This window comes from Columba livia, chromosome 35, assembly GCF_036013475.1.
Source record: "Columba livia isolate bColLiv1 breed racing homer chromosome 35, bColLiv1.pat.W.v2, whole genome shotgun sequence".
Taxonomy (NCBI): Eukaryota; Metazoa; Chordata; class Aves; order Columbiformes; family Columbidae; genus Columba; species Columba livia.
Window position 1 is genome coordinate 358,426 of NC_088636.1, and position 24,845 is coordinate 383,270.

Below are 24,845 nucleotides of genomic sequence, written 5' to 3' on the forward strand. Positions count from 1 at the left end.
ATCCTGAGCCCCGCCCACGACCCCCCCGGCCCGCCGGCAGCCATCTTGAGCGGGGGGCGGGGCAAGGTCCCCCTGGGGCCAATCGCGTCGGAGGGCGACGATGACGACGACGACGACGAGGACGACGGCCCCGCCTTCCCCTACGCCTTCCTCAGCAGCCCCGCCCACTCCGACGACTGACCCCGCCCCCCCAATAAACCACGGCGCCGCCATCTTGGTGCGGGACGGGGCGGTGTTTATTGCGGCGGCGGCGGCTCCTCCCATTGGATGTTGTGGTAGCAGCGGGCGACGTCGGGGCGGCCGGCCAGCGCCTGCAGGAGGCGCCGCGCGCGCTCCCCGGCCGGCCCCGGCAGCGCCGCGCGCGCCCGCGGCACAAACTCCACCGCGGCCTCCAGGGGGCGCAGCCCCGCGGCCTCCAGGGCGCGCGCCACGGCGCACAGCGCCCCCGGCGGGCACAGGAACTGCGGACGGACGGACGGACAGACGGACGGGGGCAGCGCGGGGACAACGGGTGGTGGGGTGGGCAAGGGGTGGCCAATGGGGGTTGAGAACGGTCAACGAATGGCCAATGGGGATGGGGATGGTTCATGAATGCTCAAGGTCCATTGGCTGTGACTGTGCCCCAGCCCCACCCACCTTAAGCCCCGCCCACCTTGAGCCCTGCCCCCCCATGCCCCACCCAACTCGAGCCACGCCCCCAGCCCCACCCACCTTGAGCCACACCCCTTCCACCTTGAGACACGCTCCCTCAACCCCACCCACCTCAAGCCCCACCCACCTCAAGCCCCACCCACCTCGAGCCACACCCCTTCCACCTTGAGCCCTGCCCCCTCAAGCCCCACCCACCTCGAGCCACGCCCATTCCATCTTGAGAAACACCCCCTCAAGCCCCACCCACCTCGAGCCACGCCCCCCCAGCCCCACCCACCTTGAGCCACACCCCTTCCACCTTGAGCCCTGCCCCCTCAACCCCACCCACTTCGAGCCACACCCCTAGCCCCACCCACCTTAAGACACACCCCTTCACCTTTGAGACACGCCCCCTCAACCCCACCCACCTCGAGCCCAACCCTCCAGCCCCTCCCACCTTGAGCCCCGCCCACCTTGAGCCCCTCCCCCTCATCATCCTCCTCCACGTCAGTGGCTCCGACATCCAGCGCGGTCTCCAGCGCCCCCTCCAGGCCGAGCGGGCGCCCCTGGCCGTCGCTGGGCGCCACCCGCACCACGCCCCGCTCCTCGAACCCGCCGCGCGGCGCCTCCCACAGCGCCCCCCTGTGCGCGGGAGGACACGCCCTCAGCGCCGGACGCCTGGGTCCCATCCCTCCCCCCCGCCCCTCCCCAATTCCCGGACGCCTGGGTCCACCCCGGACGCCTGGGTCCACCCCCGGGACCCACCCGTGCTGGGCGAGCAGCAGGCGGACGTCGCGCTGGCTGCGCCGCGGGTTGTCGGTGACGATCTCCAGCAGGATGGCGGCGCCGCCGGGGCCTCGGGCCTCGCACAGCAGCCGCGTGTCCGGCGACGGCCGCTCCTGCAGCAGGGGGCGCTCAGCGGGGACCGCGGGGGGGCCCGTCTGTCCGTCCGTCCGTCCGCCCGCCCCCCGCCGGACGTACCGCGCTCTGGATGGCGGCCGCGATGGACGCCTTGGGCATGTTGTTGGCGCGACATTGCTCCACCACGTTGGCCAACTGGGGGTTGAGCGCCGGGTCTGGGCCGCCCTCTGCACGGGGACCCCAGGAGCCAATGGAGGCGCGTCAAACCCCCCAGGAGCCAATGGGGTTCCATCAACCCCCCAGGAACCAATGGGGACCCACCAACCCCCCAAGGAACCAATGGGGACCCACCAGCCCCCCAGGAGCCAATGGGGTTCCATCAACCCCCCAGGAACCAATGGGGCTCCACCAGCCCCCCAGGAGCCAATGGAGTTCCATCAACCCCCCAGGAACCAATGGGGATCCATCAACCCCCCAAGGAACCAATGGGGTCCCACCAATCCCCAAGGAACCAATGGGGACCCACCATCCCCCCAGGAGCCAATGGGGCCCCACCAACCCCCCCAAGGAACCAATGGGGTCCTCCCCAAGCCCCCAAGGAACCAATGGGGTCCTCCCCAAGCCCCCAAGGAACCAATGGGGCCCCACCAACCCCCCCAGGAACCAATGGGGCCCCACCAACCCCCCCAGGAACCAATGGGGTCCTCCCCAAGCCCCAAGGAACCAATGGGGCCCCACCAACGCCCCCCAAGGAACCAATGGGGTCCCACTAGCCACCCAAGGAACCAATGGGGTCCCACCAGCCACCCAAGGAGCCAATGGGGTCACCCCAGCCATGGAAGATTTGGTTGGGTCCCCCCACCCCCCAAAGACCCAGTTGGGTCCCATATGGAAGCCCCGGTTGGGTCCCCAACACCCCCCAAAGACCCCGTTGGGTCCCCAACACCCATGGAAGACCCAGTTGGGTGTTCAACACCCCCCAAAGACCCAGTTGGGTCCCCCCACCCCCTAAAAACCCAGTTGGGTCCCACGGACGCCCCAGTTGGGTCCCCACCACCCATGGAAGACCCAGTTGGATCCCCATCAACCCCCAAAGACCCAGTTGGGTCCCATATGGAAGCCCCGGTGGGGTCCCCATCACCCATGGGTGATGTGGTTGGGTCCCCCCCACCCCCCACAGCCCGGTTGGGTGCCGCGGCCGTACCGCGTGCCGCGGAGCGCAGCAGCAGCGCCAGGCGCTGGAAGGTCCGGCTGCGCTCGGCGTCGCGCGGGCCCTTGACGTTCCTCACCTTGGACCAGCGGTTGTGCCCGGCCCCGCGCCGCGGCGCCCGCGGCCACGCCAGCCGCCCCGCGCCCGCCAGCCGCGGCCACCGCGCCAGCCACCCCGGCACCGCCATGGCGCTGCGGGACGCCGTCAGCGCCGCGCCCGGACGCCCAACGGGGACCCAGGCGTCCGGGGGGACCCAGGAGTTCGGGGGGACCCAGGAGTTCGGGGGGGACCCCAAGGGGGACCCAGGAGTTCGGGGACGCCCCAACGGGGACCCAGGTCAATGGGGACCCAGGCGTCCGGGGGGACCCAGGAGTTCGGGGGGACCCAGGAGTTCGGGGGGGACCCCAAGGGGGACCCAGGTCAAGCGGGACCCAGGAGTTCAGGGGGGACCCAGGAGTTCGGGGGGGACCCAGGAGTTCGGGGGGGACCCAACGGGGACCCAGGAGTTCGGGGGGACCCAGGAGTTCAGGGACACCCCAACGGGGACCCAGGCGTCCGGGGGGACCCAGGAGTTCAGGGGGGACCCCAAGAGGGACCCAGGAGTTCGGGGACGCCCCAACGGGGACCCAGGTCAATGGGGACCAAGGAGTTTGGGGGGACCCAGGAGTTCGGGGGGGACCCCAAGGGGGACCCAGGAGTTCGGGGGGACCCAGGAGTTCGGGGATGCCCCAACGGGGACCCAGGAGTTCGGGGGACCCAGGAGTTCGGGGGGACCCCAACGGGGACCCAGGTCAATGGGGACCCAGGAGTTCGGGAGGACCCAGGAGTTCGGGGACGCCCAAACGGGGACCCAGGTCAATGGGGACCCAGGAGTTCCGGGACACCCCAATGGAAGGACCCAGGAGTTCGGGGGGACCCAGGAGTTCGGGGACACCCCAACGGGGACCCAGGTCAATGGGGACCCAGGAGTTCGGGGGGACCCAGGAGTTCCGGGACGCCCCAACGGAGGGACCCAGGTCAATGGGGACTCAGGCGTTCGGGACCCCAGGAGAGGACCCAGGTGTCCGGGGAGACCCCCCAACAGGGGACCCAGGAGTTCGGGACACCTCAATAGGGGACCTAGGAGTTCGGGACACCTCAATAGGGGACCCAGGCGTTCGGGGAGAGCCCAGCGGAGGACCCAGGAGTTCGGAGACACCCCAGAGAGGGACCCAGGCGTCCGGGAACGCGTCCCCCCCCTCACTCACCCCGTCCCGGGGACCCAGGCGTCCGAGCGCAGCCCCGCCCCTTCCCGCCGCGGGGGCCGCTGGGTAACCCCGTGTCGTCAGCGTGTATTTGCATAAACCCCGCCCCTTCGGCTCGGGGCGGGGCCGGGAGGGAAGGGGGCGGGGCCGGGAGGGAAGGGGGCGGGGCTGTCACCCACCCCCAAAAGCGCCTTTTTCACCCCAAAACGCCTTTTCCCCACAGGCGGGGGCGGCGGATGTGGGGGAGGGGCTGATGGGGGGGGGTGTCGATGATGTGGGGCTGATGGGGGGAGGGGTGTCGATGATGTGGGGCTGATGGGGGGAGGGGTGTTGGTGATGTGGGGCTGATGGGGGGAGGGGTGTCAATGATGTGGGGCTGATGGGGGGAGGGGTGTTGGTTATGTGGGGCTGATGGGGGGGAGGGGCCGTCACCCCGTGTCTCATTGTTGGGGGTCTGGGGGTGACAAGGGCCCAGTGACCCCAACACCCCCCTTCCGGTGACCCCATGACCCTGTGGTGACCCCGTGGGGGTCGCGAAGGTCCCCGGGGTGGGGGTGGGGGTGGGGGAGGGGCCGCTGTCCCAAGGGGACGGGAAGTTGGTGACGTCACCGCGGTTGCACAAGGGGGGGTGGGGGTGCTGGTGACAACCCAACTTCTCCTTCGGGTCCCCATTGTCACCATGTCCGTCCGTCCTGGCACCGTGTCCGTCCGGCGGCTCCTCGTCCTCCTGGGGGCTGGTGGGTGCCCGGACGCCTGGGTCCCCTATTTGGGGTGGGGGTGGGTGACACCCGGACGCCTGGGTCCCCTCCTGGGGTTTGGGTGCCCGGACGCCTGGGTCCCCCATTTGGGGTGAGGACCCAGACACCTGAGTCCCCTATTTGGGGTTTGGGTGCCCGGATGCCTGGGTCCCCTATTTGGGGGTGGGGGTGGGTGATGCCCGGATGCCTGGGTCCCCTCCTGGGGTTTGGGTGCCCGGACGCCTGGGTCCCCTATTTGGGGTTTGGGTGCCCGGGCGCCTGGGTCCCCTATTTGGGGTTTGGATGTCCGGATGCCTGGGTCCCTTATTTGGGGTTTGGGTGCCCGGACGCCTGGGTCCCCTATTTGGGATTTTGGTGCCCGGACGCCTGGGTCCCCTATTAGGGATTTGGGTGCCCGGACGCCTGGGTCCCCTATTTGGGGTTTGGGTGCCCGGACGCCTGGGTCCTCTTCTGTTGTTTGGGTGCCTGGACGCCTGGGTCCCCTATTTAGGGTGGGGTCCTGGACGCCTGGGTCCCCTATTTGGGGTTTGGGTGCCCGGATGCCTGGGTCCCCTATTTGGGGTTTGGGTGCCCGGACGCCTGGGTCCCCTATTTGGGGTTTGGGTGCCCGGACGCCTGGGTCCCCTGTTCGAGATGGGGTCCCGGACGCCTGGGTCCATTTCTCCGCCGCCCAGCGCTGACCTGCGGTGGCACCGGCGTGGACGTGGAGTCGGTGACAACGTTCGCCGGTGACGCCGGCGCCGCTTTCGGCCACAGCGTCGCCCAGTTCGGTGACGGGTGAGGAGACACTGTGCTGGGGGGGGGGATACACACCCCAAATTAACCCAAAATCGCGCTAAATCACCCCAAAATCCCGGCAGGGTGCTGGTGGGCGCCCCGCTGCGCCGCAACGGCGACAACCGCTTGGGAGCCGTCTATTGGTGCCACCAGCGCCTGGGGACGTGCCAGGAGGTTCCTGTCACCGGTGAGACCCACCCCATGTCCCCCCGTCCCCACCCGGACGCCTGGGTCCCCCAGGAAAAGGGGGTGACCCCCCCCCATGTCCCCACAGGGGCCCCCAATGCGTCGCTGGGGCTGGCGCTGGCAGCCGGGGACACCGAGGCCATGGTGAGTGGGGGTGGCAGCTCATGGGGTGACAGCTCATGGGGTGACACTCATGGGGTGACAGCTCATGGGGTGGGGTGACACTCATGGGGTGACAGCTCATGGGGTGACATCTCATGGGTGTGACATCTCATGGGGGTGACATCTCATAGGGTGACAGCTCATGGGGTGACATCTCATGGGGTGACAACTCATGGGGTGACATCTCATGGGGGTGACAGCTCATGGGGTGACACTCATGGGGTGGCAGCTCATGGGGTGACAGCTTATGGGGTGACACTCATGTGGTGACAGCTCATGGGGTGGGGTGACACTCATGGGGTGACAGCTCATGGGGTGACATCTCATGGGTGTGACATCTCATGGGGGTGACATCTCATAGGGTGACAGCTCATGGGGTGACATCTCATGGGATGACAACTCATGGGGTGACATCTCATGGGGGTGACAGCTCATGGGGTGACACTCATGGGGTGATACTCATGGGGTGACATCTCATGGGGGTGACATCTCATGGGGGTGACAGCTCATGGAGTGGAATCTCATGGGGGTGACACTCCTGGTGTGACATCTCATGGGGGTGACAACTCATGGTGTGACCTCTCATGGGGGTGACAACTCATGGGGTGACAGCTCATGGGGTGACAGCTCATGGGGTGACAACTCATGGGGTGACATCTCATGGGGGTGACAGCTCATGGGGTGACACTCATGGGGTGATACTCATGGGGTGACATCTCATGGGGGTGACATCTCATGGGGGTGACATCTCATGGGGGTGACAGCTCATGGAGTGGAATCTCATGGGGGTGACACTCCTGGTGTGACATCTCATGGGGGTGACAACTCATGGTGTGACCTCTCATGGGGGTGACAACTCATGGGGTGACAGCTCATGGGGTGACAGCTCATGGGGGTGGCAGGAGATGAAACCCGCCCCGATCTGTCACCTGATGTGTCCGCGTGTCCGTCCGCGTGTCCGTCCAGGTGTGCGGCCCCACCGCCCCCCAGCTCTGCGGTCACAACGTCCACGTCCGCGGTTCCTGTGTCGTCCTGGATCCCGCGCTGCAGCTGCTGCGGCGCCTCCCGGCGGCCACGCCGGGTACGGGACACGGGGACACGGGGGACAGGGGGACATGGGGGGCGGGGGGGACAGGGGGACATGGGGACATGGGGGACATGGGGGGCGGGGGGGACAGGGGGACATGGGGACATTGGGGACGGGGGGGACATTGGGGACATGGAAACATGGGGACACGGGGGACACAGGGATATTGGAAGGACATGGGGGACATGGGGGGACATGGGGATATGAGGGGACATGGGGACATGGGGGGACAGGGGGGACATGGGGGGACATGGGGGACATGGGGATATGAGGGGACATTGGGACAATGGGGGGACATGGGGGGACATGGGGGGACATGGGGGGACATGGGGGACATGGGGGACATGGGGACATGGGGAACATGGGGATATGAGGGGACGTGGGGACATGGGGCGACATGGGGATATGAGGGGACATTGGGACAATGGGGGGACATGGGGGGACATGGGGGACATGGGGGACATGGGGACATGGGGAACATGGGGATATGAGGGGACGTGGGGACATGGGGGACATGGGGGGACATGGGGGACATGGGGGACATGGGGATATGAGGGGACGTGGGGACATGGGGGGACATGGGGATATGAGGGGACATTGGGACAATGGGGGGACATGGGGGGACATGGGGGACATGGGGACGGGGGGGACATGGGGGACATGGGGATATGAGGGGACATGGGGACAATGGGGGGACATGGCGATATTGGGAGGACATGGGGACACAGGAGACATGGGGGGACATGGGGGGACAGGGGGGGACATGGGGCCGTGGTGACGTCCCACGTCCCAGAGTGCTGGGTACGGGACACAGGAACATGGGGGGACATGAGGACACAGGGAAACAGGGACATGGGGACATGGGGACACAGGGACATGGGGACACGGGGACACGGGGACATTGGGACCCGGGGCCGCGGTGACGTCCCTCCCCAGAGTGCCCGCGGCGCCGCTCGGACATCGCGGTGCTGGTGGACGGGTCGGGCAGCATCAGCCGCCAGGACTTCAGCACCATGAAGAACTTCGTGCTGGAGGTGATGAGGAGGTTCCAGGGCACGGACACGCAGGTGCGGGGACACGGGGGACACGGGGGACACGGGGGACAGCTCATGGGGTGACAGCTCATGGGGTGACAGCTCATGGGGTCATGTCTCATGGGGGTGAGGTCTCATGGAGGTGACGTCTCATTGGGGTGGAATCTCATGGGGTGACATCTTGTGGGGTGACATCTTGTGGGGTGACATCTCATGGGGGTGACATCTCATGGGGTGACATCTCATGGGGTGACAACTCATGGGGTGGAATCTCATGGGGTGACATCTCATGGGGTGACAACTGATGAGGTGACATCTCATGGGGGTGACATCTCGTGGGGTGACATCTCATGGGGTGACATCTCATGGGGTGACAACTGATGAGGTGACATCTCATGGGGGTGATGTCTCATGGAGGTGACATCTCGTGGGGTGACATCTCATGGGGTGACAACTGATGAGCTGACATCTCATGGGGGTGACATCTTGTGGGGTGACATCCCGTGGGGTGACATGCCATGGGGGTGACATCCCGCGGGTCCCACCTCTCGCGCCGCCGTCCCACGCGTGTCCCCGTGTCCCCAGTTCGCGCTGTCCCAGTTCTCCCACCTCGTCTTCGACCACTTCAGCTTCTCGGCGTTCGCCGCGGCCGCCGACCCCGCGGCGCTGCTGGCGCCGGTTCAGCAGCTGGGGAGGACCACGCGCACGGCCACCGCCATGCGACACGTGCTGTGCGTCACCGTCACCCGCGTCACCGTCACCCCTGCGTCACAGTCCCCCCCGGTCACCGCCACCCCCGTGTCACCGTCACCCCTGCATCACCATCACCCCTGCGTCACTGTCCCCCTCGCGTCACCGTCACCCCTGGTCACCGTCACCCCCGTGTCACTGTCCCTGTGTCACCGTCCCCCCCGGTCACCGTCACCCCCGTGTCACCGTCACCCCTGCATCACCATCACCCCTGTGTCACTGTCCCCCTTGCGTCACCGTCACCCCTGGTCACCGTCATCCCCGTGTCACTGTCCCCGTGTCACCGTCCCCCCCGTGTCACCGTCCCCCCCGCGTCACTGTACCCCCTGAGTTCACTGTACCCCCCGTGTCACGGTCCCCACCACGTCACCATCCCCCCACGTCACCGTCCCCCCTGTGTCACTGTCCCCCTGTGTCACCGTCACCCCCATGTCACTGTCCCCATGTCACCATCCCCCCCGCATCACCGTCACCCCCGTGTCACCATCAACCCCGTGTCACCGTCCTCCCGTGTCACCGTCCCCCCCAGTCACCGTCCCCCCTGTGTCACCGTCACCCCTGCATCACCGTCATCCCCACGTCACCATCACCCCCGTGTCACCATCACCCCCGCATCACCGTCCCCCCATGTCACCGTCACCCCGTGTCACCGTCGCCCTGTGTCACCATCCCCCTCCGCGTCACTGTCACCCCCGCATCACCATCACCCCCGTGTCACCATTACCCCCACATCACCATCCCCCCCGGTCACCGTCACCCCTGTGTCACTGTCACCCCTGTGTCACCATCACCCCGTGTCACCGCCCCCCCTGTGTCACCGTCCCCCCCGCGTCACCGTTGTCACCGTCACCCCGTGTCACCGCCCCCCCTGTGTCACCGTCCCCCCCGCGTCACCGTTGTCACCGTCACCCCCGTGTCACCGTCCCCCCCGCGTCACCGTTGTCACCGTCACCCCGTGTCACCGCCCCCCCTGTGTCACCGTCCCCCCCGCGTCACCGTTGTCACTGTCCCCCCGTGTCCCCGCCAGGACGAGCGCGTTTGTCCCCGGCAAGGGCGCGCGCACCGATGCCACCAAGGTCCTGGTGGTCATCACGGACGGGAAGAAGTTCGACGACCCGCTGGGCTACGAGGAGGTCGTCCCGCTGGCCGAGCGCATGGGGGTGACGCGCTACGCCATCGGGGTGAGGGCGCGGCCCCCGTGTCCCCAGCAACGGCCCCACGTCCCCAACGACGGCCCCGTGTCCCCAGTAACGTCCCCTCGGCCATCCCAACGTCCCCTTGGCCATCCCAATGTCCTCAACATCTCCTTGGCCATCCCAACGTCCCCTTGGCCATCCCAACGTCCCCAATGTCCCCTTGGCCATCCCAACGTCCCCTTGGCCATCCCAAAGTCCCCAACGTCCCCTTGGCCATCCCAATGTCCTCAACATCTCCTTGGCCATCCCAACGTCCCCTTGGCCATCCCAACGTCCCCAATGTCCCCTTGGCCATCCCAATGTCCTCAACATTTCCTTGGCCATCCCAATGTCCCCTTGGCCATCCCAATGTCCCCAACGTCCCCTCGGCCATCCCAACGTCCCCTTGGCCATCCCAACATCCCCAACGTCCCCTTGGCCATCCCAATGTCCTCAACATCTCCTTGGCCATCCCAATGTCCCAATGTCCCCTCGGCCATCCCAACGTCCCCTTGGCCATCGCAATGTCCCCAACGTCCCCTCGGCCATCCCAACGTCCCCTTGGCCATCGCAATGTCCCCAACGTCCCCTTGGCCAACCCAATGGACTCTTGTCCATCCCACCATCCCCTCTTCCATCCCATCACCATCTGTCCGTCTGTCCATCTCCAAACACTTCTATCCATCCATCCCACCTCCATCCATCCCCAGCATCTCCAACCTTGTCCATCCGTCCATCTGTCCATCCATCCCCAACATCTCCAACCTTGTCCATCCGTCCATCTGTCCATCCATCCCCAACATCTCCAACCTTGTCCATCCGTCCATCTGTCCATCCATCCCCAACATCTCCAACCTTGTCCATCCGTCCATCTGTCCATCCATCCCCAACACCTCCAACCTTGTCTGTCCGCCCGGTCGGTCCGTCCGTCCATGTCCGTCCGTCCGTCCGCCAGGTGGGCGGGGCGTTCCGGGACGCCGAGGCGCTGCGGGAGCTGCAGACCATCGCGTCCCCGCCCCCGGAGCAGCACGTGTTCCGCGTCGACAACTTCCAGGCGCTGCGCGGGATCCAGCAGCAGCTGCAGGACCAGATCTTCGCCATCGAGGGTGGGGCTGGGCCGGGGGCGGGGCCGGGGGCGGGGCCACGGGGTGCGGCCACACCCACCTGCGGGGGGACAGGTTGGAGGGCGGACAGATGGCTGGAGGGGTTTGGGGTGGGTGGACGGGGTTGGAGATGATGGATGGACAGATGGATGGAGATGGGATGGATGGATGGAGATGGGATGGACAGATAGATGGACAGGTGGATGGATGGACAGATGGATGGACAGATGGATGGAGATGGGATGGACAGATGGATGGACAGGTGGATGGATGGACAGATGGATGGACAGATGGATGGAGATGGGATGGACAGATGGATGGACAGATGGATGGATGGATGGAGATGGGATGGATAGATGGATGGACAGATGGATGGACAGATGGATGGATGGATGGAGATGGGATGGATAGATGGATGGACAGATGGATGGACAGATGGATGGAGATGGGATGGACAGATGGATGGATGGACAGATGGATGGATGGATGGAGATGGGATGGATGGATGGATGGACCGATGGATGGAGATGGATGGACAGATAGATGGACAGATGGATGGATGGACAGATGGATGGACGGATGGATGGACAGATGGATGGACAAATGGATTGATGGATGGATGGACGGACAAGTGGAGATGGACGGACAGATGATGGGTGGATGGAGATGGATGGACAGATGATGGGTGGACGGAGATGGACGGACAGACGGACGGGTGGCCGGACAGATGGACGCTGGTCCCCGTGTCCCAGGCACCCGCTCGGCGCACAGCAGCTCGTTCCAGCTGGAGATGGCCCAGGAGGGGCTGAGCGCCCTGCTGACCCCCGTGAGTGTCCCCATGTCCCCACGTCCCCGTGTCCCCACGTCCCCATGTCCCCGTGTCCCCACGTCCCCCTGTGTCCCCATGTCCCCACATCCCCACGTCCCCACGTCCCCGCGTCCCCACGTCCCCGCTGTGCGCTGGCAGGATGGGGCCGTCCTGGGAGCCGTGGGCGCCTACGACTGGTCGGGCGGAGCCGTTGTCACCGGCGCCGGAGGGGACACCGCGTTCGTCAACGCGTCGCGCGGGGACGGCGGGGACACCAGCGACGCCTACGCGGGTGAGGGGCGGGGGGCGCCGGTGTCACCGCGGCGCTCTGGGGACACCGGGGTCCCCATGAGGGTCCTGGGCCATGTTGGTGTCCCCGCGAGTGTCTTGGGGACATCGGTGTCCCCAGGAGATGTTGGTGGCCCCACTGTGTTCCTGGGGACACCACTGTCCCCACCAGGATCCTGGGGCTCCCCAGTGACACCCCAACCCCATGTCCCCCGTGTCCCCCCATGACCCCGATGTACCCCCTGACCCCATGTCCCCGTGTCCCCACTTTCCTGTGTCCCCATGTCCCTGTGTCCCCATGTCCCTACATCCCCATGTCCCCACGTCCCCGTGTCCCCATGTCCCCCTGTCCCCATGTCCCCCTGTCCCATGACCCCTGTCCCCCTGTCCCATGTCCCGTGTTCCCATGTCCCATGTCCCTACATCCCCGTGTCCCCACATCCCCGTGTCCCCCTGTCCCCGTGTCCCATGTCCCCCGTCCCATGTCCCCCTGTCCCATGTCCCCCGTCCCATGTCCCATGTCCCGTGTCCCCTGTCCCGTGTCCCCTGTCCCCTGTCCCCTGTCCCGTGTCCCCTGTCCCACGTCCCATGTCCCGTGTCCCCTGTCCCCTGTCCCGTGTCCCAGGGTACGCGGTGGAGCGCCTGTCCCTGGTTGGGGGGCGCGCGCTGGCCCTGGGCGCCCCCCGGTTCCGCCACGTCGGGCGCCTCCTGCTGTTCGTGCAGCGCCAGCCCGGGGACACCTGGGACCTGCGGGCAGAGGCCACCGGGACGCAGGTGAGGACGGGGGGACGCGGGGGACACAGGGGACACGGGGGACATGGGGGACACGGGGGACATGGGGGGGTGTGGGGGACATGGGGGACATGGGGACACGGGGGACACGGGGGACATGGGGGACACAGGGGACACGGGGGACATGGGGGACATGTGGGACACGGAGGACATGGGGGGTTGTGGGGGACACGGGGGACACGAGGGACACGGGGGACACGGGGGACATGGGGGACAGGGGGGACATGGGGGACGGGGGGACACGGGGGACACGGGGACGGGGGGACATGGGGGACACGGGGGACATGGGGAGTTGTGGGGGACACGGGGGACACGGGGACACGAGGGACATGGGGGACATGGGGGACATGGGGGTTGTGGGGGACACAGGGGACACGGGGGACACGGGGGATGTGGGGGACATGGGGGACACAGGGAACGCGGGGGACACAGGGGGACACGGGGGACATGGGGACATGGGGGACATGGGACAGGGAACATGGGGACGGGGGGACATGGGGACATGGGGGACACAGGGGACACGGGTGGGGTGTTGAGGTGCTGGAGCTGCTGCTGTCCCCATAAAGCCCTGGGGACGTTGGTGTCCCCATAAAGTCAAGGAGATGTTGGTGTCCCCTTGAGGGACCTGGGGGACACTTGTGTCCCCATGAAGTTCTGGAGATGCTGGTTGAGGTTCTGGAGATCTCAGTGTCCCCGAGAGGAACCTGGAGATGTTGGTGTCCCCATGAGGTTCTGGAGATGCTGGTTGAGGCTCCGGCGCTCTTGGTGTCCCCAAGAGGAACCTGGGGACACTGGTGGCCCTATGAGGCTCCGGAGCTCTCGGTGTCCCCATGAAGTTCTGGAGGTGCTGGTTGAGGCTCCGGAGCTCTCGGTGTCCCCATGAAGTTCTGGAGGTGCTGGCTGAGGTTCTGGAGCTCTTGGTGTCCCCATGAAGTTCTGGAGATGCTGGTTGAGGTTCTGGAGCTCTCGGTGTCCCCAAGAGGAACCTGGGGACCCTGGTGGCCCTATGAGGCTCCGGAGCTCTCGGTGTCCCCAAGAGGAACCTGGGGACCCTGGTGGCCCTATGAGGCTCTGGAGCTCTCGGTGTCCCCAAGAGGAACCTGGGGACCCTGGTGGCCCTATGAGGCTCCGGAGCTCTCAGTGTCCCCAAGAGGAACCTGGGGACCCTGGTGGCCCTATGAGGCTCCGGCGCTCTCCGTGTCCCCCAGGTGGGCTCGTACTTCGGGGCGTCCCTGCTGGCCCTGGACGCGGACGGCGACGGCGCCGCCGAGGCGCTGCTGGTGGGGTCCCCCATGTTCTTCGGGGGCGGCGGCGGCGGCCGCGTGTCCGTGTGTCCCCTGCGTCCCCGCGGAGGGCGGCTGCCGTGCCCTGGGACGCTGCGGGGACAGCCCGGGCACCCCCTGGGCCGCTTCGGGGCCTCGCTGGCCACGCTGGGCGACCTGGACGGCGACGGCAGAGCCGAGGTGGCCGTGGGGGCGCCCATGGAGGATGAGGGGGCGGGCGCCGTCTACGTGTTCCCGGGGGACGGCGGCGGCGTCAGGGACACCTACAGCCAGGTGGGACAGGGGATGGGGGACACGTTGGGTGGGGGGACACGGGATGGGGTGACACCTACAGCCAGGTGGGACAGGGGATGGGGGTCACGTTGGGTGGGGGGACACGGGATGGGGTGACACCTACAGCCAGGTGGGACAGGGGATGGGGGACACGTTGGGTGGGGGGACACGGGATGGGGTGACACCTACAGCCAGGTGGGACAGGGGATGGGGGTCACGTTGGGTGGGGGGACACGGGATGGGGTGACACCTACAGCCAGGTGGGACAGGGGATGGGGGACACGTTGGGTGGGGGGACACGGGATGGGGTGACACCTACAGCCAGGTGGGACAGGGGATGGGGGTCACGTTGGGTGGGGGGACACGGGATGGGGTGACACCTACAGCCAGGTGGGACGGGGGATGAGAGACACGTTGGGTGGGGGGACACGGGATGGGGTGACACCTACAGCCAGGTGGGACAGGGGATGGGGGTCACGTTGGGTGGGGGGGACACGGGATGGGGTGACACCTACAGCCAGGTGGGACGGGGGATGAGAGACACGTTGGGTGGGGGGGACACGGGATGGGGTGACACCTACAGCCAGGTGGGACAGGGGATGGGGGACACGTTGGGTGGGGGGGACACGGGATGGGGTGACACCTACAGCCAGGTGGGACGGGGGATGAGAGACACGTTGGGTGGGGGGACACGGGATGGGGTGACACCTACAGCCAGGTGGGACAGGGGATGGGGGACACGTTGGGTGGGGGGACACGGGATGGGGTGACACCTACAGCCAGGTGGGACAGGGGATGGGGGACACGTTGGGTGGGGGGGGACACGGGATGGGGTGACACCTACAGCCAGGTGGGACAGGGGATGGGGGACACGTTGGGTGGGGGGACCTGGGATGGGGGGACACGTTGGGTGATGGGGACACGTTGGGGGATGGGGATGTGTTGGGTGTTGGGGACATGTTGGGGACACATTGGGTGGGGGGGATGTGTTGGGTGTTGGGGACACATTGTGTGATGGGGACATGGTTGATGGGGACACGTTGGGTGATGGGGACATGTTGTGGACATGTTGGGTGATGGGGACATGATGGGTGTTGGGGACACGTTGGGGACACATTGGGTGGTGGGGACACGTTGGGTGTTGGGGATCCATTGGATGATGGGGACATGGTTGTAGGGGCCATGTTTGGTGTTGGGGACCCCGTGTCCCCCCGACATCCCCATGTCCCCTGACGTCCCCATGTCCCCTGATGTCCCTATGTCCCTGATGTCCCCAATGCCCCCATGTCCCCTGATGTCCCCATGTCCCCAGTGTCCCCTAACATCCCTATGTCCCTGACGTCCCCATGTCCCAAATGTCCCCATGTCCCCTGACATCCCTATGTCCCTGACGTCCCCAATGTCCCCATGTCCCTGACGTCCCCAACGTCCCCAACATCCCCATGTCCCCAACGTCCCCACGTCCCGTGTCCCCAGCGCGTCCCCGGACGCGGCTTCGCCGGCGCGCCGCGCTTCTTCGGCCAATCGCTGAGCGGCGGGCGCGACGTGACCGGTGACAACCTGCCCGACGTGGCCGTGGGCGCGCGGGGACAGGTCCTGCTGCTCAGGTGACCCCCGCGCACCCCCGGGGACATCGGGGACATCGCGGGGGGGGGGGGACACGCGGCCACACGACCCGCTCGTGTGTCACCCCCCCCAGGGCCCCCCCGCTGCTGCGGCTCCGCGTGGCCGTGACCTTTGACCCCCGCGAGGTCCCCGCGGTCACCGAGTGTCCCCAAGGGGACGCGGCCCCGCGGGAGGTGGCCCGGGCCACCCTGTGCTTCAGCGCCACCAAGAGGACCCCGGACGCCTTCGGTGAGACCCCGGGGTCCCCAGACCCCCCACGTGTCCCCAAGGCCACCCACATGTCCCCAGACCCCCCACATGTCCCCAGACCCCCCACATGTCCCCAAAGCCCCCGAGATGTCCCCAAAGCCACCCACATGCCTGAGGACCCCCAAACCCACCGTGTCCCCCTGTCCCCTCACGTCCCCAAGTCTCAGTGGCCCTGGACCCTGTGTCCGTGTCCCCCACTCCCGTGTCCCCCATGTCCCTGTGTCCCCATGTCCCCAGGTTTCCATGTCCCTGCGGTACCGGGTGTCCCTGGACCCCATGTCCCCGTGTCCCCATGTCCCGTGTCCCCAGGTGCCCACGTGTCCATGTCCCTGCGGTACCGGGTGTCCCATGTCCCCACGTCCCAGTCCCCATGTCCCCAGGTGTCCATGTCCCTGCGGTACCAGGTGTCCCATGTCCCCATGTCCCATGTCCCCATGTCCCCAGGTGTCCATGTCCCTGCGGTACCAGGTGTCCCATGTCCCCATGTGTGTCCCCAGGTGCCCAGGTGTCCATGTCCCTGCGGTACCGGGTGTCCCATGTCCCCATGTCCCCGTGTGTGTCCCCAGGTGCCCAGGTGTCCATGTCCCTGCGGTACCGGGTGTCCCTGGACCCCGGGCGCATGAGGGTCCGCGCCGTGTTCCCCGGGGACGTCACCGTTGTCACCAGGACCCTGAGCCTGCGCCCGGGACGGACCTGCCAGAGCCTGCCCGTGGCCTTGGCCGTGGGTGACACGGGGACACGGGGGGGCACGTGGGGGGGTCATGGGGGTCACAGGGGTCACCCGTCCATGGGGACATGGGGGGTCCTGAGGGTCCCAGGGGTGACATGGGAGGGTCACAGGGGGGTCACAGGGGGTCACCTGTCCATGGGAACATGGGGGTGACATGGGGGTCCCAGGGGTGACATGGGGGGGTCACGGGGGGGTCACAAGGGTCACCTGTCCATGGGGACATGGGGGTGACCTGGGGCACACGGGGGTCCCAGGGGTGTCCCCAGGACACGCTGACCCCCCTGAAGCTGCAGTTGAGCTACGAGGCCACCGGGGACCCCCTGGGGATGGCCGGGGGGCTGAGACCGGCGCTGAGCCCCGACTCGGACACGGTGACAACGGCCACGGTGAGGGGACATGGGGACATGGGGACAGGGGGACATGGGGACATGGGGACATGGGGACACGGGGACAAAGGGGGCTGAGACCGGCGCTGAGCCCCGACTCGGACACGGTGACAACGGCCACGGTGAGGGGACATGGGGACAGGGGGACATGGGGACAGGGGGACAGGGGGACAGGGGGACATGGGGACACGGGGAAAAAGGGGGCTGAGACTGGCGCTGAGCCCCGACTCGGACACGGTGACAACGGCCACGGTGAGGGGACATGGGGACAGGGGGACATGGGGACATGGGGACATGGGGACACAGGGACAAAGGGGGCTGAGACCGGCGCTGAGCCCCGACTCGGACACAGTGACAACGGCCACGGTGAGGGGACATGGGGACAGGGGGACATGGGGACATGGGGACATGGGGACATGGGGACACGGGGACATGGGGACATGGGGACATGGGGACAGGGGGACAGGGGGACATGGGGACAATGGGGACAATGGGGACATGGGGACAATGGGGACATGGAGACATGGGGACAGGGGGACAGGGGGACAATGGGGACAGGGGGACAGGGGGACATGGGGACATGGGGACAGGGGGACATGGGGACATGGGGACATGGGGACACGGGGACATGGGGACATGGGGACAATGGGGACAATGGGACAGGGGGACAAGGGGACATGGGGACAATGGGGACATGGGGACAGGGGGACATGGGGACAATGGGGACAATGGGACAGGGGGACAATGGGGACATGGGGACAATGGGGACATGGGGACATGGGGACATGGGGACAGGGGGACATGGGGACAGGGGGACATGGGGACAACGGGGTGGCCGGACAGACGGGCGGACGCCGTGTGTCCCCCAGCTCCCGTTCCAGCAGAACTGCGGCTCCGACGGCGTCTGCAGCGACGACCTGCGCGTCACCTGCGCCCTCACGGGGTCCGTGTCCCCAAGTGTCCCCAACCCCTGTGTGTCCTCAACCCCACCCCCCGATGTCACTGTCACCCCCCGTGTCCCCGCCAGGCCGGACATGCTGGTCCTGGGGGTGTCACCGTCACTGTGTCCCTGTGTCGCTGTCCCTGTGTCACCGAGTCCCTGGGTGTCACCATCGCTGTGTCACTGTCCCCGTGTCACTGTCCCCATGTCACTGTCCCCGTGTCACTGTCACTGTGTCACCGTCACTGTGTCACTGTCACTGTGTCACCATCGCTGTGTCCCTGTGTCACCGTCCGTGTCACCGAGTCCCTGGGTGTCACCATCGCTGTGTCACTGTCACTGTGTCACTGTCCCCATGTCACTGTCACTGTGTCACCGTCACTGTGTCACTGTGTCACCGTCACTGTGTCACCGAGTCCCTGGGTGTCACCATCGCTGTGTCACCATCGCTGTGTCACTGTCACTGTGTCACCATCCCTGTGTCACCCACCGTCACTGTGTCACCGAGTCCCTGGGTGTCACTGTCACTGTGTCACTGTGTCACCGAGTCCCTGGATGTCACCATCACTGTGTCACCGTCACTGTGTCCCTGTGTCGTTGTCCCTGTGTCACCGAGTCCCTGGGTGTCACTGTCACTGTCACTGTGTTACTGTGTCACTGTGTCACCGAGTCCCTGGGTGTCACCATCACTGTGTCACCGTCACTGTGTCCCTGTCACTGTGTCCCTATCCCTGTGTCACTGTCACTGTGTCACCGTCACTGTGTCACCATTGCTGTGTCCCCGTGCCACCATCACTGTGTCACTGTCCCTGTGTCACCGAGTCCCTGGGTGTCACCGTCACTGTGTCACTGTCCCTGTGTCACCGAGTCCCCGGGTGTCACTGTCACTGTGTCACCGTGTCCCTGTCCCATTGTCCCCAGGTTGGACACGCTGGTGGTGGGTGTCACCGAGTCCCTGGCTGTCACCGTCACTCTGGCCAATCGCGGCGAGGACTCGTACGGGGCCCTTGTCACCCTGGGCCACCCGCGGGGGCTGCGCTACCAGCGCGGGACGGTCCTGCAGGTGACAGCGCCGCCTCGCGCCCCCATGTCCCCAGGATGTCCCCAGGGTCCCCAAGAGTCCCCAAGTTCTACAGGGGTCCCCAATGTCCCCCCAGGTGTCCCCAAGACCCCCCAGATGTCCCCAAGGTCTCCAGGTGTCCCCAAGACCCCCAAGTGTCCCCAAGACCCCCCAGATGTCCCCAAGAGCCCCCAGAGTCCCCAAGACCCCCCAGATGTCCCCAAGGTCTCCAGGGGTCCCCAAGACCCCCCAAGTGTCCCCAAGACCCCCCAGATGTCCCCAAGACCCCCCAGATGTCCCCAAGGTCTCCAGGGGTCCCCAAGACCCCCCAAGTGTCCCCAAGACCCTCAAGATGTCCCCAAGGTCTCCAGGGGTCCCCAAGACCCCCCAAGTGTCCCCAAGACCCCCCAGATGTCCCCAAGACCCCCCAGATGTCCCCAAGGTCTCCAGGGGTCCCCAAGACCCTCAAGATGTCCCCAAGACCCTTGAGACGTCCCCAAGGTCCCCCATGTCCCCAAGACCCCCCAAGTTGTCCCCCACGTCCCCAGGCCCCCCCAGATGTCCCCAAGGTCTCCAGGGGTCCCCAAGACCCTCAAGATGTCCCCAAGACCCTTGAGACGTCCCCAAGGTCCCCCCATGTCCCCAGGTCCCCCCGGTGTCCCCCAGGTCCCCGTGTCCCCCCGCTGACCCGCGTGTCCCCTCAGGCCAGCGGCCGCTCCGTGTCCCTGCGCTGCGGCGCGGACGCCCCCGAGGGACACGGGGACAGGGGACAGGGGGACGGGGGACAGGGGGACGCGGGGCGCGGGGCCACCTACTGCCTGGTCAACCCCCCCATCTTCCGCGCCGGCTCCGAGGTGGGTGTCCCCATGTCCCCATGATCCCCATTGTCCCATTATCCTATTGTTCCATTGTCCCCTTTATCCCATTGTCCCCAATGTCCCCGTGTGCCATTATCCTATTGTTCCATTGTCCCCTTTATCCCATTGTCCCCAATGTCCCCGTGTGCCATTATCCTATTGTTCCATTGTCCCCTTTATCCCATTGTCCCCAATGTCCCCGTGTGCCATTATCCTATTGTTCCATTATCCCATTGTTCCATTGTCCCCATGATCCCATTGTCCCCATTATCCCCATGTCCCCCATTATCCCATTGTCCCCATTATCCCATTGTCCCCATTATCCCATTGTCCCCATTATTCCATTGCCCCCATTATCCCCCAAGATCCCATTGTCCCCATTGTCCCCATTATCCCCCATTGTCCCCCATGTCCCCCATTATCCCATTGTCCCCATTATCCCCCATGATCCCATTGTCCCCATGATCCCATTGTCCCCATTATCCCCCACTGTCCCCATTATCCACCATTGTCCCCATTGTCCCCATGTCCCCCATTGTCCCCATTATCCCCCACTGTCCCCATTATCCCCCATTGTCCCCATTGTCCCCATGTCCCCCATTGTCCCCATTATCCCCCACTGTCCCATTGTCCCCATTGTCCCCCACTGTTCCATTGTCCCCATGTCCCCCATTGTCCCACTGTCCCCATTGTCCCCATGTCCCCGCTGTGCGCAGGTGACGTTTGCCGTCACGCTGTCGGTGTCCCCGCTGGCGGAGCTCGGGGACGTGCTGGAGGTGACGGCCAACGCCAGCAGGTCGGGGACACGGGGACACGGGGGTGACGCCCGGGGGCCCGCGGGGCCCCAGCGTGACGTCACTTCCTGCCGCAGCCACAACGCGGTGACGGGGACGCGGGGACATCGCGCGACCATCCCGGTCAAGGTCGGGGTCACCGTGGTTGTGGCCAGGTAGGGACGGCGCCCCGTGCCACCCAGTGTCCCCATGTCCCCATGTCCCCCATGTCCCCCATGTCCCCCTATGTCCCCCATGTCCCCCATGTCCCCCCATGTCCCCTGTGTCCCCATGTCCCCCTGTGTCCCCAATGTCCCCCAACAGCTCCCCGGACTCCACCAAGTTCGTCACCATTTCCAAGGGAGAGGACAGAGCCAATGTCACCCACACATACCAGGTGACGCCGCCCAGACGCCTGGGTCCCTCCCGAACTCCCGGGTCCCCCCCGAACTCCTGGGTCCCCTGAACCCCTGGGTCCCCCCCGAACTCCTGGGTCCCCCCCGAACTCCTGGGTCCCTCCCGAACTCCTGGGTCCCCTGAACCCCTGGGTCCCCCCCGAACTCCTGGGTCCCCCCCGAACTCCTGGGTCCCTCCCGAACTCCTGGGTCCCCCCTGAACTCCTGGGTCCCTCCTGAACTCCTGGGTCCCTCCCGAACTCCTGGGTCCCCCCTGAACTCCTGGGTCCCTCCCGAACTCCTGGGTCCCCCCCGAACTCCTGGGTCCCTCCCGAACTCCTGGGTCCCTCCTGAACTCCTGGGTCCCTTCCCGAACCCCTGGGTCCCTCCCGAACTCCTGGGTCCCTTCCCGAACTCCTGGGTCCCTCCCGAACTCCTGGGTCCCCTGAACCCCTGGGTCCCCCAGGTGAAGCTGCTGGGGGGCCGTGTCCCCCCCCTCAACATCACCATCCTGGTCCCCACGGCGCTGGGGGGGGACGCGGCTTTGGGAGCGGCTGGAGGTGACACCCGAGGAGGGTGACGTCCCTGTCCCCCCAAAACGGGGTGACCCCCCACCCAAAAACGGGGTGACCCCCCCCCAAACGGGGTGACCCCCCACCCAAAACGGGGTGACCCCCCACCCAAAATGGGGTGACCCCCGACCCCAAACGGGGTGACCCCGACCCCCCCGTCCCCCAGGACGCGGTTGAGTGCCGGGCGGTCGCTGAGCACCCGGGGCTCTCCCCGCCCCCCCCGCTGCGCGAGCGCCCCCTGCTGGTGAGCAACACACGGGGCCCAACCTACTGACCCCTGACCTCTGTGACCCCGTGACCTCTGTGACCCTCCTGATCCCCTGACCTCTGTGACCCCCGTGACCCTCCTCACCCCTCTGACCTCTGTGACCCCTGTGACCCTCATGACCCCCTGACCTCTGTGACCCTGTGACCTCTGTGACCCTCCTGACCCGACCTGCGACCCCGTGACCACTGTGACCCCTGTGACCCCATGACCCTCCTGACCTCTGTGACCCTCCTCACCCCTCTGACCTCTGTGACCCCATGACCCTCCTGACCCCCTGATCTCTGTGACCCTCCTGACCCCCTGACCTCTGTGACCCCGTGACCTCTGTGACCCTCCTGATCCCCCTGACCTCTGTGACCCCGTGACCTCTGTGACCCTCCTGATCCCCCGACCTCTGTGACCCTGTGACCCTCCTGACCGCACTGACCTCCCTGACCCCTGTGACCCCCTGACCCCTGTGACCCTCCTGACCCCTGTGACCCCTGACCCCCGTGACCCTCCTCACCCCTCTGACCTCTGTGACCTCTGTGACCCTCGTGACCCCTGTGACCCTCCTGACCCCTGTGACTCCCTGACCCCTGTGACCCCTGACCCCGTGACCCCTGACCCCGTGCCCTCGCCCCCAGGACTGCGCGGTGGCCGGGTGCCGGGAGCTGCGGTGCCGGGTGCCCCCCCTGGAGCCGCCCCGGAGCCTGGCGGTCAGGGTGGGGGGCACGCTGCGGCTGGACTGGATGGTGAGGGGCGGGGGCGGGGGGTGGCTGGGGGATGGGGGGATGTGGGGAGATGTGGGGAGTGTGGGGGATGTGGGGGCTGTGGGGGGATGTGGGGGGGATGTGGGGGATGTGGGGGATGTGGGGAGATGTGGGGCTGGGGGGGGGATTTGGGGCAGTATGGGGGATGTGGGGCTGGGGGGATGTGGGGGGATGTGGGGCGGTGTGGGGGATGTGGGGTGATGTGGGGCAGTATGGGGGGGCTGTGGGGCTGGGGGGCTGTGGGTTGTGGGGGATGTGGGGCGGTGTGGGGGGCTGTGGGGCAGTATGGGGGGTGTGGGGGATGTGGGGCAGTATGGGGGGGCTGTGGGGATGTGGGGCTGGGGGGCTGTGGGGCTGGGGGTTGTGGGGGATGTGGGGCGGTGTGGGGGGGCTGTGGGGCAGCCCCCCCGAGGGCCGCGGGTGCCCCGTGTCCCCCCACAGGCCGGGCCGGCGCGGGCGCTGCTGCGCAGCTCGGCCCAGCTGCACTGGGACCAGCGCAGATACCGCAACAGCGCGGGGGGGCAGCGCCTGCAGGTGCGCCCGGACGCCTGGGTCCCTCATGGCTTGGGGGGCCCGGACGCCTGGGTCCCGCCGGGCTTGGGGGGCCCGGACGCCTGGGTCCCTTGGTCGGGTGGTGTGGGGGTCCCGGACGCCTGGGTCCCTTGGCTGGGGGGGTGGGTACCCCGGACGCCTGGGTCCCTTGGCTGGGGGGGTGGGGGTCCCGGACGCCTGGGTCCCTTGGTCAGGGTCTGGGGGTCCCGGACGCCTGGGTCCCTTGGCCGGGGGGTGGGGGTCCCAGACGCCTGGGTCCCTTGGCTGGGGGGGTGGGTACCCCGGACGCCTGGGTCCCTTGGCTGGGGGGGTGGGGGTCCCGGACGCCTGGGTCCCTTGGTCAGGGTCTGGGGGTCCCGGACGCCTGGGTCCCTTGGCCGGGGGTGGGGGTCCCAGACGCCTGGGTTCCTTGGCTGGGGGGGTGGGGGTCCCGGACGCCTGGGTCCCTTGGCTGGGGGGTGGGTACCCCGGACGCCTGGGTCCCTTGGCTGGGGGGGTGGGGGTCCCGGACGCCTGGGTCCCTTGGCCGGGGGGTGGGGGTCCCGGACGCCTGGGTCCCTTGGCTGGGGGGGTGGGGGTCCCGGATGCCTGGGTCCCTTGGCTGGGGGTGTGGGTACCCCGGACGCCTGGGTCCCCTTGGCTGGGGGGGGTGGGTACCCCGGACGCCTGGGTCCCTTGGCTGGGGGGGTGGGGGTCCTGGACGCCCTGGGTCCCTTGGTTGGGGGGTGGGGGTCCCCGGACGCCTGGGTCCCCGCAGGTGCAGACGGAGCTGGAGCGCCCGGAGCCCCCCCAACCCCCTGCCCCACATCCTGGGGGGCACCGCGGGGGGGCTGCTGCTGCTGGGGCTCGCGGCCTGGGGCTCTACAAGGTGAGGGGGCGGGGCCTGGGGAGCCCCGCCCACTCGGGGGGATGGGGCGGGGCCTCCTGCCCCCCCCCCCTCACACCCCCCCCCCATTTCCTGCCCCCCAAGTTGGGGTTTTTCAAGCGCCGCTACAAGGACCTGATGGAGGGGGAGGGGGCGCCCACGGCCCCCCTGGGCGACCCCCAGCAGTGAGGGGACCCCCGGACGCCTGGGTCCCTCCCGGACGCCTGGGTCCCCCCCCTGAACACCTGTGTTCTCCCCCCGGACGCCTGGTCCCCTCCAAGATTCCAAAGGGGTGACTCCGGACGCCTGGGTCCCTTCTGAGGGGGGGTCACCTGGACGCCTGGGTCCCTCCCCGGACGCCTGGGTCCCCCCAGTCTGCCAATAAACCCGTTTGGCTGC

General features: G+C 67.2%; 2 protein-coding genes across 2 annotated transcripts; one reads left to right on the plus strand and one right to left on the minus strand.

Annotated features, from left to right (window-relative positions):
- Positions 1-214: 214 nt before the first annotated feature.
- Positions 215-8,707, minus strand: LOC135576936 (translational activator of cytochrome c oxidase 1). The gene is made up of 7 exons (XM_065044302.1): positions 8,495-8,707; positions 5,385-5,496; positions 2,696-2,892; positions 1,612-1,718; positions 1,354-1,529; positions 1,104-1,308; positions 215-461 (listed from the first exon to the last, which is right to left on the minus strand). Exons 3-7 carry the CDS (start codon positions 2,886-2,888, stop codon positions 237-239), a joined length of 906 nt encoding a protein of 301 aa, XP_064900374.1. The 5' UTR covers positions 2,889-2,892; positions 5,385-5,496; positions 8,495-8,707; the 3' UTR covers positions 215-236.
- LOC110364832 (integrin alpha-X-like) lies at positions 4,536-24,845 on the plus strand. Its single transcript, XM_065044271.1, is given in 32 exon segments — positions 4,536-4,682; positions 5,378-5,480; positions 5,564-5,667; positions 5,755-5,810; positions 6,795-6,909; positions 7,852-7,982; positions 8,535-8,680; positions 9,727-9,880; positions 10,830-10,980; positions 11,730-11,803; positions 11,945-12,077; positions 12,699-12,847; positions 14,074-14,421; positions 15,898-16,028; positions 16,121-16,275; positions 16,863-17,017; positions 17,281-17,412; positions 18,282-18,355; positions 19,274-19,415; positions 20,117-20,266; positions 20,986-21,065; positions 21,141-21,218; positions 21,367-21,439; positions 21,904-21,978; positions 21,980-22,010; positions 22,174-22,253; positions 22,904-23,011; positions 23,471-23,563; positions 24,339-24,356; positions 24,358-24,427; positions 24,430-24,449; positions 24,552-24,845. Coding segments are annotated over 32 exon segments (3,471 nt in total). The 5' UTR covers positions 4,536-4,624; the 3' UTR covers positions 24,636-24,845.